Here is an 18,532-nt window from a genome sequence, read left to right on the forward strand (position 1 = left end):
ACTGTCCTGAGCTTCAATCCCACATGGTTCCTGAGTCCAACTCTAGAGTCTGTCAAATTCCTAACATGATTCAAAGTGACAGTGACTGAATTTATGTTTGGTACCAGCAATCTTAAGCCCAAAATGCTTCAAAGATTAAACAATCACACATTTAAAATACATAGAAAAATAATATAATTAGAATTTATACAAAGTAGATTATTACAAAACAAGTACACTACAAGAAATACATCTTATATCCAAACACAAAAATTTGGAAATATATGATTAAGAAAAAACATTTATTTTTAAATGCTGAGTGGGCAGGCACAGACAGTTCTGCTAGCAGAAATTTTCACTCCATCCCAAGCTTCTAAAAACATTTCCTGAAGGAGATTAGACAGCTGTTCCTCTCTCCAAATTCTGTTTAATTTCAGCTGTATATTTCCCATAGAATCTTTCTGCCTTTTTGTTGAATTTGGCATTCCTTTCATTAATATAGTCGATATCTGCATCATCATTATAAGGTCGTCTCCGGCTATATTTGTCTCGTTTTTCAATTCTGAGGGAAAGAGAAAGTAATTTTAAAATTTTAAATGTCTTTTTAAAATTTTTTAATTTATTAACGAGAGAGAGAGAGAGAGAGAGAGAGAGAGAGAGAGAGAAACATCTATCTGTTGTTCCACTTATTTATGCATTCATTCATTGATTCTTGCTTGTGCCCTGACCGGAAATCAAGCCCGCAACCTTGGCATATCAGAACAGCACTCTAACCAACTGAGCTGGCTGGCCAGGGTTTGTTTTCTTTTTTTGTCTTAATAGAAATGGCTGAGTAGTTGAGAAAAGCATCGTTATACTTAGAATAGTACACTTTGGTGGGTGGGAGAAGCAGTTTTCATCAAGATTAAGTTGAAGCTGCTAATTAATAGCACAACCCTAGTAAGAACCATGAAATCCGGTATATACAAATTCACCTTCAGAATGCCTCTAAGAAAGCAATGATAACCTTGTTAGAAACTGGATTGGATACATAAAATATTAAAAGAAGATGACTACAATAATAATTATATTAATAATAACCACAGCTAATATGGAGTGCACAGTATCCTTAATACTTCACATGTATTAACTTCTAAAATACAGATTCATTCCACTATGCCTAATATTCACCCCTATCAGTATAAGAAACGCAAACGTAGTGGAGGTACATTTACTAGAACATTCTTGCTTCTTCAAATCAAATAGCAGAGTGATTATTAAATAAAAGTTCTTAAAGAAGAATTTTCTTTAGATCCTTCCCTGCTTCAATGATAACAATTCAATTTTATCAATATTTTGTTTGCTTCTCCATTCCAAATCAGATGGACTCAACCCATACTTGCTGTCCCCAAAACCACTGTAGATGCTAAGTGAGAAATTACCAAGTATAATATCTGTCTATTCAATTCATTCTAAGCTTATTATGTCCATTTTGCCATTAAGCACTTAAAAATTTCACGCTGCTCTACTGAGTACTTACTGTTTTTCCAGATCTGTGACCATCCTATCAATTTCCTGTGCGGAAGGCACATGTGTTCCATGAAGAAGACTGTTGGATGTTGGGAAAAACTCTTCTCCACTGAAAAGACAACAAAATGACCGTATAGTAACAATACAAGTGCACCACATTCTCTAATTTCAAAGTAAACCACCATTCAGGATGAGAGATAAAAAAGAGACACATATTTACTGTGGGGTGGGTCCCACCTTAACCTAAAAAAAAAAAATACAGAGGCCTGGCCCGTATGGCTCAGTTGGTTGGGTATCATTCCGTGCACCAGAAGATTGCTGGTTCACCCCGCCAGTGTGGCTCAGTGGTTGAGCATCAACCTGTGAACCAGGAGGTCACGGTTCAATTCCTGGTCAGGGCATCTGCCCAAGTTGTCGGCTTGATCCCCAGTTGGGGGTGTGCAGGAGGCAGCCAATCAATGATTCTCATCATTGATGTTTCTATCTCTTTCACCCACTCCCTTCCTCTCTGAAATCAATAAATAAAAATATTTTTTTTAAAAGAAATAAAAAAGATTGCTGGTTCAATTCCTGATCAGGGCACATGCCAAGATTGCAGGCTTGATCCTCAGTAGGGGCATGTAAGAGGCAGAGCTGACTGATGCTTCGCTTTCACATCAATGTTTCTCTCTCTCTCTCTTTTCCGCTCTCTCTGAAAATCAATAAAAAATCTTAAAAAACAAAAATATAGAATCGGAAGGGATCTAATATATCACTTATTCTGACACTTTCGTTCTATAGATGAAAGAGCCAAGGGCCAGAGTCAGGACTTGCCTCCAAGTTCACGTATTTCTCTCTCCACTAAAGCAGAGGTTGGCAAGCTCCACCATGTTTTTATAAATAGTTTTACTGGGACAGAGCCACACCCATTTGTCAGCAGCAGAGCTGAGTAGTAGTTGTACAGAGACCATATCGCCTACAAAGTCTAAAATGTTTACTATCTGGTCCTTTACAAAAAATAAAGTTCACACATGCTGGCACTACAGCATCTTAAAAGAATATCAGAGTGAATAGGATAATCTGGTTTTAACCACTCCACACTCAGTCTTGGAACACCCAGCTAGAAAGATAGCCAGATGATGAGTTTAACTACTGTGGAGTGAGCAATAGTGTTGCTGAGATCAGAAATCATTCTTAAGACAGCTGTCTGATAACCCATACCTAAACATTACCTAAGCATTATTTATGATTGTGTATGGTTGTATATATACTCACACACAAATATGTCTACCTCAGGATGCAAAAAAAAACACCAAAACTTGCAATACTGTCAACTTACTGCTTTTCTCTCAGTCTCTCATATGTTTCCATGTCAGGTTTGATCTGTTTGGTCAACCGATGATACTGGCGTAACTGGGCAGCAGCATAATCTAAAAAGAAAATGAGAATCAGGCATAATATACTTTCTTGTTTGGTCATTACAATTTAGGGGGAAAAAAACTAAATTACTAGTAGCAATATATGCACAAGACACCAATCTAAGCAGAGCCCCTTATCCTGAAGATGCTGACAATACAAGCCTCGATTAATTTTACCACGAAGAATAGAAGAATCCAGCTGACTGAAGTTGCCCCAGGAGATATATTTGTATTTTCTTGGGTTTATTCCTCTTAGAGAATATCCCTGAAGGGGCGCATCCTTTCATAAATCAGAAACATTGAAGGCGATGCTTACCTAACAGGCCCATTCAATAAAGTAAAAGCCAATTTTACCTGAAAATCCCAGATCGGGGTTTTTCCTCTTCTTTTTCCTCTCCCATCTCTCTGCATCTTCCGCACTGATCTCCAGTAACTTCACTTTCTCATAGTCTTCCCCTCTGGCTGCACATTCCTAAAAAGAAAGGAAAAAGCTGAAACCAGCAATTATGATACAAGCAATTACTTTATCTATTTTAAAACAAGAAAGGTTGAATAAAACTATCTAGCAATACTTTTAAAATAATGATTAATCAAAGAAAATTTGGGAATCTGCTATAGTATATCAGAAATAAGCACATAGATTTAAAATAATATTTATTCAGCATTTATCAGGTGTCAGACCCTGTTTTACAGGCACTGGCTCATTTAACTCATAATTAACTCAATTATTATCATAGTCTCCATTTTACAGGTGAGAAAACAGGGGCACAGACAGGTTAGATAACTCACCCCAAGTGTTGCAGCTAGTAAAAAGCAGAGCCAAGATCTGAACTCTGGCAGCCTAGCTCTAGAACCAGTGTACAAAACCACCTTGTTTTACTGTGTCAATACAACAGAAAGACCGAGTAAACCACTTAGGACTAAGTGCCCATCAGTAGATGAATGGATTAGAAAACTGTGGTACATCTACACAATGGAATACTATGCTGCTGTAAAAAAGAAGGAATTCTTACCATTTGCAACAGCATGGATGGAACTGGAGAGCATTATGCTAAGTGAAATAAGCCAGTCAATAAAGGAAAAATACCACATGATCTCACTCATTTATGGATAATAAAGACCATTATAAACTTATGAACAAAAATAGATACAGAGGCAGAGCAACCTCGAACAGATTGTCAAACTACAGCGGGAAGGCCGGGAAGGGATGGGGGCAGGAAGCGGGGGGCGGTAAGAGATCAACCGAAGGACTTGTATGCATGCATATGAGCATAACCAATGGACATAAGACACTGGGGGGTAGGGGAGGCCAGGGGATTGTCAAGGGCGGGGGGATTATATGTAATAATCTTTGTATTTTAAGCAATAAAACAAAAACAAAAAAAAACCACTTATGAAACAGCAGAGGCGTTCCTAACCTTTTTCTTTTCTTCCTCCTGTAGTTCCCACTCCAAACGAGCTTTTCTGGCTTCCCAATTTGCAGGTAACTTCAGTCTTTTATCTTCTTCCACAACTTCCTGGTGATTTAATTTACGGGCTTCATTCTACAATGTAACGAAAGTTTATAGCTGAAGCATGAAAATCAATCCAAATAGATCTTGTCTTCTTCAAGGGTCAGGTAAGACACATTACCAAGGGGACCCCATTTTACCTTAAACCAACAGAGAGCCAACAAAGGATTTTAAGCAAGGGAACTGCCTAACTAGGTCTGCATTTGTATCGAGTCAAAAAAAAAAAAGTGTTGGGCTGCACGGATTTGCTGCTCCAGAGGCCTGCAGGTTCATGTCAGCTTTACCTCTGTTTAGCTGTGCAGTCCCTTTGAGCAGGTCCCTTAGGGTTGGATGGGACGAGGTTTCACAAACGGGAAGGACTACTACAGGGGCACTAAAGACTTCAGATGGCATGGAATGATGTTAAACACATGATGAGAATGACGTTCTACTTTCCAGTCTCTTTTCCTCTTGATTAACTCAAGGAAAAAGCCCCACCTTAATATCTCTAATCCTTTCCAAGTCCCCCCTCCTTTTTAAATATTTTAACAGTTTACATTATGGCAAATGAAAGAAGTTTTCCAGGTGGATTACTCTGTGAAGAGTCTGTTTTAAAACAAATTTAACTGCATAGAATAAATGAGTATACCATCTTAAGGAAAAATTAAGTTTGATGTTTCTTAGGTCACAGGCTGGTGGCAGTAAGTCCAGGAAGCCACATCTCCCAATTTCCAACCAGATGTTTTTTACACAGACCATCCAAATAAATACTTAAGTGTGTTTAAGTCTTTCTTAGATTAACTTTTGGGGCAAAGAGAGAGATTCCTCTCAACTACCATCCCTTATTTATTCTTGACGCTGACAATACCCTCCAGGTGAAGACACCAAGGAAACACCTGAAATCAAACAAAGTTGTGTGTGTTGCCCTGAAAGAGAAAGCAAACCATAGGGAGCTGTAGGCATTTCAGTGAGAGTGTTAGGGGGCAGGTATAGGATCAGGGTTGTATCAGCGGCTGGGGGGGAAATTCGAGGAAGCGTGATTGTGCTCTGGATTGGCACTGTCGGAAAGCCAAAGCATTTTTGATTGAGTATCTTAAGTTTTTACATACGAGTCAGGATTAACGGAGCAAGACTAATGTTTTATTTGGTAATAACAGTCTATGATGTTAGCAGAAGAGGGGGACGTGTGGTCATTCTGTGGTTTGAAGAGTCTTGTTTTTGTCTCACTACAACAGTCAGAGTGATGTTGGAGTTTTGTGGAACCTTGGCCGGGCTGTCAGGCCACTCCAAGTTGAGTCAAGAGCTGTTACTTTTCCTTTCTCAGCTCCAACTGCAGCCAGTTATCTGCTGGACTCTTATCCCTAATATGAATTCTCTTCCTTTGCATTTGTCCCCTCTGCTTGGATATTTTTTCCTCCAACTTCTTTGTCTGATAACACCTGACTAATCTTTTAAATCTTTTAAATAGTTTAGGTGTCTTACATAAGACACTCCCTGGAGCCCTCCCTCCCCCCAATACTGTTTTAATCTCTCCTCTGTACTCCCCAGCCTTTGTTCCTAACTCTAGCATGGCATTTACCATAATGAAATTTCTAACTGTAAAGTTGCCTCCTCTTTTAAGAACAGCGGCCTTAACTTAATCGTCTTGTTCCCCACTGACTAGCTCAACCACTGACACTACAGACTTTCACTGAGCTTGTTCACAAATTCAACCAACCCGAGATCTAAAACAGTATTTTCACATTCACTGACACTACAGACTTTCAGAGATTTTTATATTGATTTGGGGGGGGGGGGGGGGGGGGGAGAGTAACATTGATAGTGAAACGTCCATCTGCTGCCTCCCGCAGGCACCCTACCACAGTTGGAGCTCACAACCCCCGAATGTGCCCTGATCCGGGATGGAACCAACAACCTTTCCGAGCAAGGGAATGACACCCTACCAACTGAGCCACACTGGCCAGGGCTGCTGCTTATTTTTGAATGAAGAGGCAACCAGCTCTCTTATTAGCATTGGACAAGTTTGTACATATTTCTCTAGTAAAATACAGAGTTTGTTAGAGTACAGCAAGGAGGCTGTTAGTAATAGAGACTCCCAAACCTAGTCTAGGTAAGTTAAACCAGATGTAGATGGGAAAGGGGTTGGAGGGGGTATGTGTACAGTTGACCTCTGGACAATGCAGGTTTGAACTGCGGAGGTCCACTTAAACCAGATGTCTTTCAGCACCTAAGTACACTCGGCCCTTCCTATCCCCAGATTTAACCAACCTCAGGTCTAAAACAGTATTTCCACATTCCCAACCGCAAACCAAAAATACAGCTGACCCGCTCTAGCAGGTTTGGCTCAGTGGATAGAGCGTAGCCCTGCGGACTGATAGGTCCCAGTTGGATTCTGGCCAAGGGCACATCCCAAGTTGTGGGCTCGATCCCCAGTAGGGGGCATGCAGGAGGCAGCCGGATCAATAATTCTCCCTTATCATTGTTGTTTCTATCTCTCTCTCCCTCTCCCTTCCTCTCTGAAATCAGTAAAAATATATTTTTTAAAAATACAGCTGACCCTTGAACAGCGCCAGGATTATGGGTGCCGCCCCCGCACAGTCGAAAATTCGCGTATAGCTCATACTGTTTTCATTTTGCGCGGTTGGTTGAATCCAAGTATGCGAAGGGGCAACTGTAGCGTCCTAAGTTATATATGGATTTTCGACTGCGGGGTTCAGCACCCCTAAACCCAGATGCGATGTCCAAGGGTCAACTGTATTTTCAAAAGTGACTAACGTGCTAACAGCGTTGAGAACCACCGGGACAGATCTTGCATCGGGCCACGCGGGTTTGTTAGGCTCGCTGCTGCGACTTCCTCGTCCCCCCACCGACACGCAGGGGCCCGGCCAGTGCCAAGGCTCAGCACCTACTCACCCGCTTCAGGTGCAGCTCCCGGAACTTGCGCAGTCTCTGCTCGCGCTTCTGGGCGGACAGCTCCTCTGCCGCCGCGAGGGGCTGCTCCTCCTGCGCGCTGCTCGCCAGCACCTGCGACAGGGAGGGACGGCGGTTGGCAGGGCTGGTCGGCTTCTCCCGGGGCTGCCCAGGCCGAGTCCCCGCCGGGCCCGACAGGCCGCGCCGGGCCCGCACTCCACAGCGCCTACTCCTCCCTGTCCCAGCACCCAGGCATCTCCTCCACCTCTCGGCCCTGTCGGCCCCTGTGAGTCGCCGAACGAAATCCCCTGGGTAGAGCCGGCGGCACTTACCTTCTCGGTTAGAACCGCAGCCGCCATCACAACCCTCTCCTTCCCACTTCCGGCAACAACACAGCACTTCCGTCGGTCCTCTGATTGATGTTAATAACCTACGATAAGCCCCGCCCCTTCCCGGCAGCCTCGGAGGTTGGGACCAATCCCTGCTCTTTCTAGCAGTGAGCCGGTTTTCGATTGGGCAGGACCTTGCGCAGCCGCAGAAGACGGTGGGGAGGGCGGGGAGGTGGGGAGAGAAGGGCAGGAAGCGCGCGGAAGGGCACGGGTAGGAAGAAAGGCCGACTGCGGGCCTGGTAAGGGGGTCACCTCCGCTGCGTGTTGCTCCCTGGAGCGGACAGTGTTTATTATCCTGTCAGCTCGCCCCTGACTACCTTGTCTTACGTGGGCTTTCACTACTGTCACAGATGGCCCCGTTTTAATTTTCTCAAGAGCGTAAGAGATTTCCCTTTGTTCATTTCCGTTTCCCGCGTCAGCGTTGTAAACAAGGAGCGCAGAAGCGTCCATCTTGTTTACTCTTCGTCTCTAGCAGGGAACCTGTGCGTTAAGTTAATAAAAGTAAAGTGCTGGATACAAGAGGGATATATGGAAATTATTTTCTGCACTAATAACCACTAATTCGACGTAGAAATGAGTGAGTAAGCCCCAAAATGAAAAGATAGCTAGGTATAAAATTTAAACGGTAACAGGAAGAAAAGCATAATGTGAGGTCCAAAAAAATTAAGTTTGAATAGGTGAAGGATTTTCTGGTTCGAAGACGATATAGAAACGTATCCCAAAAGGAGTCTCTAAAGCAGTATAAATAATGTTCCCATCAGAATCTCGGTGGGTTATTCTTTCTGTTTGGGGAACTGTACAATAATGGCAAAAATCCAAAAGCTCGGCCACACCTGTATTGGTGAGACTGGTTGGACTGAATATCGGTGCAACCCCTAGGGCTCAGCTTCCTGGGTCTCGCTGGGCGGTGCGGGGAGAAGCCGGCCCTCCCCCCGCAAGTGCTGGTGGGCAGCTCGGCGGCTCGGAGGAGGAGAGCCCCTCAGGGCAGCAGTTCCGGGACAAAACCTGCCACCAGGCTAGGCCCCCTGCGCGTTTGTCCATATGTGACTGTCATTCGGTGGCATCTACAATCCTCTCAAGTACCTAAACAGTGACATTCATCCTTTGGGACACCTGTTTCAAAGCAATCCCAAGGGACGTGCTTACATCACACAGTCCTTGAATAATCAGAGTCAGTATATCCCTCTGGCCTTCTTATTCAAGAACAATTGCTTTTCCATCCTTACTACATTGTCCCCTGAAGCAGTAAAGTAACATTTAAAGATATAATACAGTTGAATGCCTCATCTCCTCCCCCTACAATAAAATCGGAAAGTCTGCTATGAATGGCCTATCATACAAGTAACATCTATTTGGGTTTGTTTACATCACTGTGCTAACAAACTTGATTTATCCTCATGGTAGAATGAAGTTTGAAAATTAAGTCACCAAGAAGTTGTGGGGGAGATTACCTGCAAAAAAACCTCTTGTGGAATGAGAATTGCAGGAAAAAAAGAAAAAGGTAAATACAATTCATACCAGCCTCATAAGCTATAGATCCAAATATTGTGTTTTGTTGAGGCAGTGTACAGTCAAGCTTTCTGGCTCTGATTCCTCATCCGTAGCTCAGAAAACAGAGAATAAAATATGTAAAACATTGAGAACAGTGCCTGATACTGGAAATTCACTCTAGCCCCAAAATGGTAGCCACCCACCATATGACTATTGATTATATGAAATGTGGCTAGGGCAAATTAAACTGTGCTTTAAGTGTAAAAATGCACATTAGGTCACAACACAAACACACACACACACACACTCCGTGTAAAATATCACAGCATTTCTTTTTATTTATTTAAATAACTTTTTACTTTCCTTCTCCAGATAGGAAGCCTACAAAATTTATTATGCTTTATCAGGAAAATACAGGGTCAGTCTTTCCTAAGAGGCCTTGTATTTCAACTCCCTGAGCCAGAAACTGCTACTGGACAGACTGAACCAAGCCAAAGGGAAGATCCAACTATAATCAATCTCCTTTCTGACCAATGGCACACAGGGTTCCTGACCTCCTCCATTCTCCGGATTCTATGTCTATTCAGCCATGTGAGCATGGGCACTTAGGAGAAATGTGCACATCACTTCAATCATTTCCCCACTCCTGGATTAATCTTGGTCCACTCAAAGGCTGCTTTCTGCCAACAGTAAACCCCAGAGGTCAGGAGGCCGAAGGTTCTCAATGTCTACACGGGGTTCTTTTGAAGGTCCAGCAATGACCCTTTCCTTCAAGATCCATTCTGTACCTTTGGATCATGCTAACCACACAGTAATTACCCGAGTTCCCAAGGTCGGATGACATCAGATGAGGATGACGCCGGGACCAAGCCTGCTCGAGAAGGTGAGGTGTATGCCTCACAGCATTCCTTATATTGTGTTGAAATATTTTAGATATACTGGGATAAATTAATTTACTGATGTGAATTAATACCGTATTTCTATTGGACAGCACTGAATCTAGACCCTTGATACAAATTCTCACCTTGCCATAGTCATACAATGCATAACTGTTTCAGTTCATGATGGAATGCAAATATAAAGGGTGGTCCTATGAAATTACAATGGAGCTGAAAAATTCCTATTACCTAGGGAAGTAGTCACTGTAACAAAACACATTACTCAGGTGTTCCTGGTGATGCTGTGTAAACAAACCTACTTAAGTACAGCACAATTACATACAGTACATAATACTTAACAAATGATTGTTACTGGTTTATGTATTTACTTTTTTTCTATTTTTTTTTTTTTAATGTTGCTTTTTAGAGGAAGGGAGAGAGATAGAAACACACCCCCCACCAAGAACTGAGCCCACAGTCTGAGCATGTGCCCTGACCTGGAGGTCAAACCTTGACCTGTTGGTTCCTGGGTCAACATTCAACCAGAGCCACACCAGCTGTGCTACTGAAAGTGTACTCTTAGTTTGCTGTACAACACTATGCCACGTTACATCATGTTTACACTCTTGGTTGCATTTGCTCGTGTGTGCTTGACTTCTAGCCCAGGAGCAATAGGCTATACTAGTGGTCGGCAAACTCATTAGTCAACAGAGCCAAATATCAACAATACGATTGAAGTTTCTTTTGAGAGCCGAAACTGGTTTGGCTCAGTGGATAGAGCGTCGGCCTGCAGACTCAAGGGTCCCGGTCGATTCCGGTCAAGGGCATGTGCCTGGGTTGCGGGCACATCCCCAGTAGATGTGCAGGAGGCAGCTGATTGATGTTTCTCTCTCGATGTTTCTAACTCTCTCTCTCCCTCTCTGTAAAAAATCAATAAAATATATTAAAAAAAAAAAAATTCTTTTGAGAGCCAAATTTTTTAAACTTAAACTATATAGGTAGGTACATTGTTATTATCTTAATTAGGGTACTCTTAAGGCTTAGGAAGAGCCACACTCAAGGGGCCAAAAAGCCACATGTGCTTCAGGAGCCGCAGTTTGCTGACCACGGGATACCATTTAGCCTAGGTGTGTAGGCTGTACTATCCAGGTTTGTGTAAGTGCCCTGTTTGCACAATGATGAAGTCGGCTATACCCATTTCTCAGAACATGTTCCTGTGGTTGAAGCGGTACCTGACTATATTGTCCACAGATTAGATGGTAACAGGGTATCACACTGAGTAATTGTATCCCAATTATGTAATGACAGCTTGTCTGGGGGTATGCAGTTTCTTCTGTGTTTCAAAGTATAGGAAAGATTAAACATAGTCCTGGCCAGGCTGAACTAATAAGGTTAAATTAGACAAGGATGGGGCAATTATGAGAAAAACACAAATATAACTATATTCTTTTCAGGGTACTGGGAAGAGAAAATGAATAGACTAAGAAAATTAAATAGGGAAGTCTCAAGCATATTAAGAGGCTGAAGTCTACTTCAAAGCTAATGGTGAAGGCAGTTGAGATCACAGAAGTGCAGTCTCAGAAGTGGCACATATCCACAGCAACTAGCCAGACCTCTCATCTGTTAAACAGCTATTTGAATGTAGGTCATAATCAGATTGGGCACTTTCCGTTACGAGCTAAGTGACAGTGAAAAAAATCTAGTATTGTCAATTATTTCAAGTCTCCCTTACAAGGAAATCCTTGAGTTATGTAATTTTACTAAGATACCAACTAATACTAACAGGATGCTCAGGTTAACCATATTTTCAGTTACAAATCTTAAAGCCAATCCTTGTTTTCTCTGACTTTACTGTCTAACCAGGCCAATGCCCATGTTCTGCACACACCTCCTGGTGGTCAGCGCACATCAGTGACCGGTTATTCCACTGTACAGTCTATTTGCATATTAGGGTTTTATATATATACTAGAGGCCCGATGCACGAAATTCATGCAAGAGTAGGCCTTCCTTCCCCTGGCTGCTGGCACAGGCTTCCCTCGCAGCCCCAGCTTCGTCTGGAAGGTTGACCAGAAGGATGTCCAGTCTAATTAGCATATTACCCATTTATTATTATAGATATAGACTAGTGGCCCAGTGCATGCACATTAAAAGGGAATTAGAGGAAATATTTTAATATTGCTATTTGCCATTTCTCTATAATAGTGTCAGGGATGGAAGAAAATTAGTAAAATATATATGAAAATCTCCCTCCTGTCACCATGGGACCCAGAGTCAAGTCCCCATCCACCCAAGTGCACCTAAAAATCCTGCGAGACCCAGACCAGGCTGGCCCCACCCTGTCAAGCCTTGCAGGACAGGGAGCTCGGCCTCAGGTCCCCTGGCCAAAGGGCATGACAACCATTTGCATATTAGCTCTTTATATAGGATGGCCAGTGCATGTTGTGGCAGCTCCTGCATTGAGCATCTGCCCCCTGGTGGTCACTGCACATCATAGCTACCGGTCAGACAGACGGACACTTAGCCTTTTATATATATAGATATATATAATAAAGCAAGACTAAAATAGTAAAAACAAATTTATTTACAAATATATATACACAATAGTTTAATTACTGTTTCTTATAAATTCCATTTCTATGTAACCAATTGATATTATACAAAACATTTACAAGTATATATACAAGACTCCCACCTGTACATAACTCTGGTCCATCTGTGCTACTATCTGCAAAATAAATCTAAGATGTTAACAATTACCACTAAGTTGCTCATAGGAATGAAATAATGCCATAGAAAACACAAACTTGCAGTAAAGTGCATTTCAAGCAACCTTAGCCATCAGTTCTCTTTTTAAATAGGTTTCCACAATTCATATGGACTTTTTTTCTGATTTATTTTTAGGGATCCTGAAGCGGTCTCTTCAGCGGATTTCTGTAAGAGAACAAATTTTCAAGTCAGCTTCCCAGACACATATATATTGTACATACTTAAAATATTTGCTTTTCACAATACGTTAAGTAATTCCATTTAAGACTGAAATTTAAGAGACACCAACCAAATGCCAAGTGTGAACCTCATCTGTAACCTCACTCAAACTTAGGCCAAGAAACTGCCAAGTATAATCAAACATATGCAGGACATATTACAAATTGTGAGGTGTTAAAAAGGAGGACAAGACCTAGCTGGTTTGGCTTAGTGGATAGAGCATCAGCCTGTAAACTGAAGGGTCCCGGGTTTGATTCCAGTCAAGGACACATGCCTGGGTTGCAGGCTTGATCCCATATGGGAGGCGTGCAGGAGGCAGCCAATCAATGAATGATTCTCTCATCATTGATGTTTCTATCTCTCTCCCTCTCCCTTCCTCTCTCAAAAAAAAAGGGGGGGGATGGGACAAGCCCTGGCCAGTGTGGCTTGGTTGTGTGTCTTCCTATGCACCAAAGGGTTACCCATTCCATAGGAGATGTGCAGGAGGCAGCCGACTGATTTCACTCTCACATCAATGTTTCCCTCTTCTCTTCTCCTCCCCACCTCTCCCCTCCCCCTTCAATCCCTCTCTGAAAAGCAATGGAAAAAATATCCTTAGGTGACCTGAGAATTACAACTGTGGGTGTGTGTGTGTGTGTGTAGATACTACGTCTATAAAGTGACTTGGTAGGCCCCCAATTATCACAGCAGACAAAACAATGAGTCTTCCAATAAAAATAAAAGCCCACATAACAGATGTATGTTCCAAGTCCAATTTTTGAGTAGTCAGTGGTTAGATACTTACATTAGAGCTAATGCTTTTTTGCTGGGAAGACTTTTCATTGGCATTTTTAGTTCCATCTTCTGTTAGCTTTCCGGATAGCTAGACAGGAAGAGAAAATATATAGTCTTAAAACCATATTTTTGGTTTACAGAACTGTATACAAAGCAGTCCAACTGCATATAAATTTAACTGTAGAGACACAGCAAATCAAGTTGGATCTAACCATACAGCTAGTAGTATAAACACTGGAATGTTTTTCCCGTTAACAAAATTGATACAATAAATGGATCTGATGAAGACAGGCTTCCCCATAAAGCTGTATTGTATTCCCAAATACAAGTTAACTCTGAAAGTCAAGCCATACCAGAAAATACCTAGTTACAAAGAACTAAACTGCGATTTTAAACCAGTGTACTTCAAGAATTTCTATAACATGCAATAGCACTGATCTCTTTTCCCTTTTATTTGGCAACAGCCAACACAATAGCCATCTGGTGTGAATGTATCAAAATTATACCTTTTAAATCATATCAGCAAAAAAATATATTTTTTGGTGTGCCACAGGATTTTATTTAATTATAATTTATGTGTGCCATGAGATGAAAGAGGTTGAAAATCACTGAACTAAGGCATTAGCCCAGTTGTCGAAAAAGCAACTCAACTAAGATTTTGTTTACTAATAAAGCATACCCATAACTGGGTCGGAATGATAGGATTATCTAGGTAATATCTTTCCTGTTTACATAGACTATCAATTCTTAACTACCTTAAACTTCAAAGCTATGGTTTTATGCTCTGGGTTTCAACATAACTTAAAGAACAAAGTGCAACTTGCCAATGCACATCCTGCATTTCTGTAGAATTATAAACTTATCTGCAAGTGAAGCAGGCCTCTTCTTCTGTAATCTCTCAAAACATCTGGAATATATTGCATATATTATGAAATGGACATCCTGATCACAGATGCCCCAACATTACAAAGTGCACTTTAGTTTAAAACTGTCTTCAGTATCTTATCCAAAAAGTACCTATCCCAAATTCTAACATGCACATGGATCTATCAATAAAAACTAAGCTTTCAGTGTGTGAATATAAACTTCAAATTAGTTAAACCTCTGATGCTTATGCCCATGTATCAATTACCAACAGATTTTCTTCAGCAATGTCTGGAGACCACATTCATGATTTCTATAAGACAGAAATAAAGCAGGTAAACTATACTGTATGTTTGAGTACAGAATTTCTGGGAACATTATGCTGCAAATGAAAACTACAGATACTCTGTAAAAACAAGTTAGAAAAATTTGGTAACTACATAGAAATCACCAAAGTACCAGCTACAATCATGAAAGCAATTAATTCGGTGTCAACTGAAAATAATGGTCAGTAATCTCCCACTTTTATGGAAGAGACTAAGTCTAGTGATGTCAGATCTGCTATTTTTACTTTAACAAATTATATTTAGCTAGCCTTTCCAAGAAGGCTAAGATACATTGAATAAAAATTGCTAATCAGGTCTGGCAGCAGCTTTCTGAAGATTCTGTCTGGATAAACCTAGAATACTTACCTCAAACTTTGCACCATTATTTGATACAGCTGTTCCATGGTTTGTTTCTTTAGATACAGGAACGATTCTGAGACTGGGAGGCAATTCAAAGTTGGTTGTTCCTAAGGCTTTTGCTGCATTGGCTTTTGCTATTTCTAACAGCTCCATTCGATCTACAAAAGAAACACCAAGATATTCCTTAATCTTATAGTATTCCCCAAGAGAACTCAGAATCACAAAATAAGGCTGCATTTTATTTATAATAGCAAGACAAATATTTATGTAAAATATACCCTTATTCATGAAACAATTTTCTACCTCTTTTGCTGAGTAAAATAAGCATCCCTAAATAATTTCAAGTTTTCAGTTTTCCTTATCAAAGTCCTAGCCTTCACATTGTTTTTGCTTTCTCTTCAAATATGTATTCTGAACATCGTACTTAAAAAACTTTTCATACAGTACATTTCCCAACTAATGAACCATCATTGACAAATTACTAAATCCATTTTCAGACTTAAAAGTGTGTTGTTTTTTAAACTTATCTTCTTTTCTGTCCCATGCTCCTGTCCTGGAAGTCATTTGTTTTGAAACACTGGAACAAAATCCTTGTGTGGTTTTTTTTTTTTTTTTTTTTTCGGTAATATAGTATTAACTTTTGAAAAAAGGAATGTTTTGATCCTGTCCTTCACGTTCTACAATGAACTTAGCAGAGACACAGGCGGGCAACCGAAGTCACTAAGACTCCTAAGTGCCGGCCCCCAGCAGAGGAGGGCACCTACCTCCACGTGGCCAGAGCCACTTACCGCCCAGGTTTAATCCCAGGGGAGGAAATGGTGTCGTTAAAAAACTGGGTGTCACCTGTAGAGTAATTTAACTGGTAGCCTAATGTCTTCCTCCCTCCTAACAAAACTATTGAGACTTCAGGCACCAAAGAAAATGAAATTACTGAAAACCACACCGCGGCTTCTCATGCCGTCGGCGCACGCGTGAAAAGGAGCCCGGAGCCCGGGAGACGTTAGCTGCGCTCTCACTCACCTTTCTCACTTAGGCGGAAAGGCGTGGGGGACCGGGACCGCGACCTGGACCGGGACCGCGACCTGGATCTTCCCCGCCAACTCCCGTGCTCCTCCGGGTACACCGTGCGACCAAAGCCGTAGTAGCGTCGCCCCCGCGTGACCGCGTCGGCCCTTCGGTAATACGACCGTCCCCGAGAGCGGGACCGGCTGCGCGATCGGTCTGGCGAGGGAGACCGGTACCTCCTGGAGGAGCCGTAGTGCCTCTCCCGGTACCGGTACCGGCGGCTGCGGGACCGCGAGCGGCTCCGCGAGTAAGACCGCGAGTAGCGCCTGTACTTCCGCTGGTGGCGCCTTCGGGACCGAGACCTGGACCTGCTCCTACGCCGGAGCCGGCTCCCGCTGCTGCTGGACCACCGACTGGAGCCGCTGGAACGGGACCGCGAGCTTCTGGAAGAGCGGCTCCGGGTCGCCGAGGACAGCCGGCTGGACCCGCCCGAGGCCGCCGGGGACTGCAGGGGCGAGCCCGGCCACATGTCGTTCACGTAGTTCGACATCTGGGCCTGCGGTAGGGAGCTTCCTGGTCTCTGAGGATCCTTCCCGATGACTCGGTTCCTAGAACGGAGGGGGGAGGGGAGGAGTGACTTCCCGGAAGTAAGGCCCGCGGGTGGTTGGGGGAGGGGACCGCGGGCCTCGACCAAGCAAACGAGACTCGCCAACTCCGGTGCAATCGACGCCAGACGCCGGCCTTCCCGCCGGGCCAGCGACCCCCTTTGTGCACCAGGCCGGGCCCCGTACTTTCCCCGCCACCCACGCCGAGGTCCCCGCGGGTCCGACCTCGCCACCAGAAAACTTACCACAGGCCGCCGACCTTCACGCAGGACGAAGAGAAAGGCCCAACGGACGCCTCCCTTCCTCAGCCAGGGACGAAGAGGGGATTTTTTCCCACAGCCGCTCCGACCGGGAACAGCAGAACCGCACCTCGGACCTCCGGACGCGAACTGAGCTGGGCGGCAGCTGACGCGTCGAAAATACTAGAAGCTGACGTGTGGCGCATGCGCAGAAACGTTGGCGCGATGGGCGTGGCCTCCTTTTCGCCCAACCGCCGCCCTTCCTTCCTTACCCCGCCCGCCCCGCCCTCCCTGCCTCCCGCCTGGCGCCGAGGCCTCCAGGATGCGCACGCGCGACCGAGCAGGGGGGCGCGGGGGGGGGGGGGGGCGGGGCTGCTCCATCCGGGGATTGGAGGCCTGCGGTGGTTTGTTTTTCTGGTTGAGACTGTGAGGCGGGGCGTGACCCCGGCCTCCCGGCCTCTGCCCGGCTGATGGTGGCGTGGTCGTTGCCTCCGCCCTCTGGGGAGCTGCAGCCTGGCTGTGCCTCCCTGGACCTTCCTCCTGACCGGCGACGGGAGGGCGACCGCGTCGGGGACTCACCGGATCCCTAAACAGTCAGTGCTATCGTGACTTTGCTAGAAGATGTAAGAAAGGTGGAAACGGACGCACGGACACCATGGTTGACCTTTAACAAGGAGGTCAGAGTGCGGTCTGAGACGTCATCCCAAGGGCACTGTGCTTGGTGTGGGGGATTAACCAGCCATGACTATTTCATATCCAAGGGTTTATAAATAGGGTACGTTCCAAACATACTTATCCTTAATAAAGCATGACACTTGTCTTGAAATAGCTCTTCATTGAGAACCAATCACAACTGTGGGGAGAGTTAGTTGTTCTATGTGGCATTTTTACAAAAGCCAGTTTCTTCGGAGGGAGATACAAACTCACTTCTCTCTGGTTCACATTCACCGCCCCACCCCCCCCCATCCCCAGACTTGCGATAGAATCCGCTCCCGCCCCGTGATGTCTCTTGCTTGGCACTGTCCACAGGTTCACACCACGTCTCTGACAAGCCCAGGAAAGTGAAGGCAGTGCCTGCCCACCAGGGATGTTTGCTGGAAGTTCTCAGGAAGCGGTGCGAGGAGACAAAAACGAGTTTCAGATTTGACAAGTGTAAAAACGGTGTGTTGGGGGAAATAATGTGGAACTATGTGTGTAAGACAATGCCATGTTGAGCTCTTGGTTATGAATAAGAAAAGGGTGGTAGGAGTCTCTGTAGAGAGTTCATGATAACAGTCAAATCTGTGCCTAAAAGAAGGTGACTAGAAAAATTCCGGGTGCTACCATTACG

The 18,532-nt window shown here is 43.7% G+C and overlaps 2 protein-coding genes and 1 long non-coding RNA gene across 6 annotated transcripts; 1 reads left to right on the forward strand and 2 right to left on the reverse strand.

The window, feature by feature from the left end:
- Positions 1-157: 157 nt before the first annotated feature.
- On the reverse strand, positions 158-7,689 carry SYF2 (SYF2 pre-mRNA splicing factor). Its single transcript, XM_070404382.1, has 7 exons — positions 7,618-7,689; positions 7,289-7,399; positions 4,304-4,429; positions 3,240-3,357; positions 2,807-2,897; positions 1,499-1,597; positions 158-541 (listed from the first exon to the last, which is right to left on the reverse strand). Exons 1-7 carry the CDS (start codon positions 7,642-7,644, stop codon positions 376-378), a joined length of 738 nt encoding a protein of 245 aa, XP_070260483.1. The 5' UTR covers positions 7,645-7,689; the 3' UTR covers positions 158-375.
- A 182-nt stretch (positions 7,690-7,871) lies between these two features.
- On the forward strand, positions 7,872-10,954 carry LOC139001667 (uncharacterized). Of its 2 annotated transcripts, none has more exons than XR_011470084.1 (3): positions 7,872-7,913; positions 9,079-9,175; positions 9,538-10,954. It is a non-coding gene; the product is annotated as an uncharacterized lncRNA (long non-coding RNA). The 2 variants fall into 2 exon arrangements; XR_011470083.1 differs by lacking the exon at positions 7,872-7,913 and adding an exon at positions 7,993-8,251.
- Positions 10,955-12,607: 1,653 nt separating this feature from the next.
- On the reverse strand, positions 12,608-17,364 carry RSRP1 (arginine and serine rich protein 1). Of its 3 annotated transcripts, none has more exons than XM_070404383.1 (5): positions 17,209-17,363; positions 16,374-16,966; positions 15,360-15,511; positions 13,814-13,891; positions 12,608-12,975 (listed from the first exon to the last, which is right to left on the reverse strand). In XM_070404383.1, exons 2-5 carry the CDS (start codon positions 16,906-16,908, stop codon positions 12,895-12,897), a joined length of 846 nt encoding a protein of 281 aa, XP_070260484.1. In that variant the 5' UTR covers positions 16,909-16,966; positions 17,209-17,363; the 3' UTR covers positions 12,608-12,894. The 3 variants fall into 3 exon arrangements, 1 of the variants encoding a protein (XP_070260484.1); XR_011470205.1 differs by having other exon boundaries at positions 12,955-12,975; positions 13,814-14,980; positions 17,209-17,364; XR_011470204.1 differs by lacking the exon at positions 12,608-12,975 and having other exon boundaries at positions 14,628-15,511; positions 17,209-17,364.
- Between the last annotated feature and the right edge of the window lie 1,168 nt (positions 17,365-18,532).

Source organism: Myotis yumanensis, unplaced genomic scaffold (assembly GCF_028538775.1).
Source record: "Myotis yumanensis isolate MYYU_CA2020_CCGP unplaced genomic scaffold, mMyoYum1.0.hap1 SCAF_2, whole genome shotgun sequence".
Classification (NCBI taxonomy): domain Eukaryota; kingdom Metazoa; phylum Chordata; class Mammalia; order Chiroptera; family Vespertilionidae; genus Myotis; species Myotis yumanensis.

What these genes read in the sequence shown, in the direction of transcription:
- SYF2 (XM_070404382.1), bottom strand. Translation starts at nt 7,644, where the DNA reads ATGGCGGCTGCGGTTCTAACCGAGAAG. An exon ending in GGGAGCTGCACCTGAAGCGG is followed by an intron (nt 4,430 to 7,288) that starts GTGAGTAGGTGC and finishes GTTACATTGTAG; the next exon opens with AATGAAGCCCGTAAATTAAA. An exon ending in GAGAGACTGAGAGAAAAGCA is followed by an intron (nt 1,598 to 2,806) that starts GTAAGTTGACAG and finishes TTGTCTTTTCAG; the next exon opens with TGGAGAAGAGTTTTTCCCAA.
- RSRP1 (XM_070404383.1), bottom strand. Translation starts at nt 16,908, where the DNA reads ATGTCGAACTACGTGAACGACATGTGGCCGGGCTCGCCCCTGCAGTCC. An exon ending in TTTCCGCCTAAGTGAGAAAG is followed by an intron (nt 15,512 to 16,373) that starts GTGAGTGAGAGC and finishes TTTCTTTTGTAG; the next exon opens with ATCGAATGGAGCTGTTAGAA. An exon ending in AAAAAAGCATTAGCTCTAAT is followed by an intron (nt 12,976 to 13,813) that starts GTAAGTATCTAA and finishes GTTCTCTTACAG; the next exon opens with AAATCCGCTGAAGAGACCGC.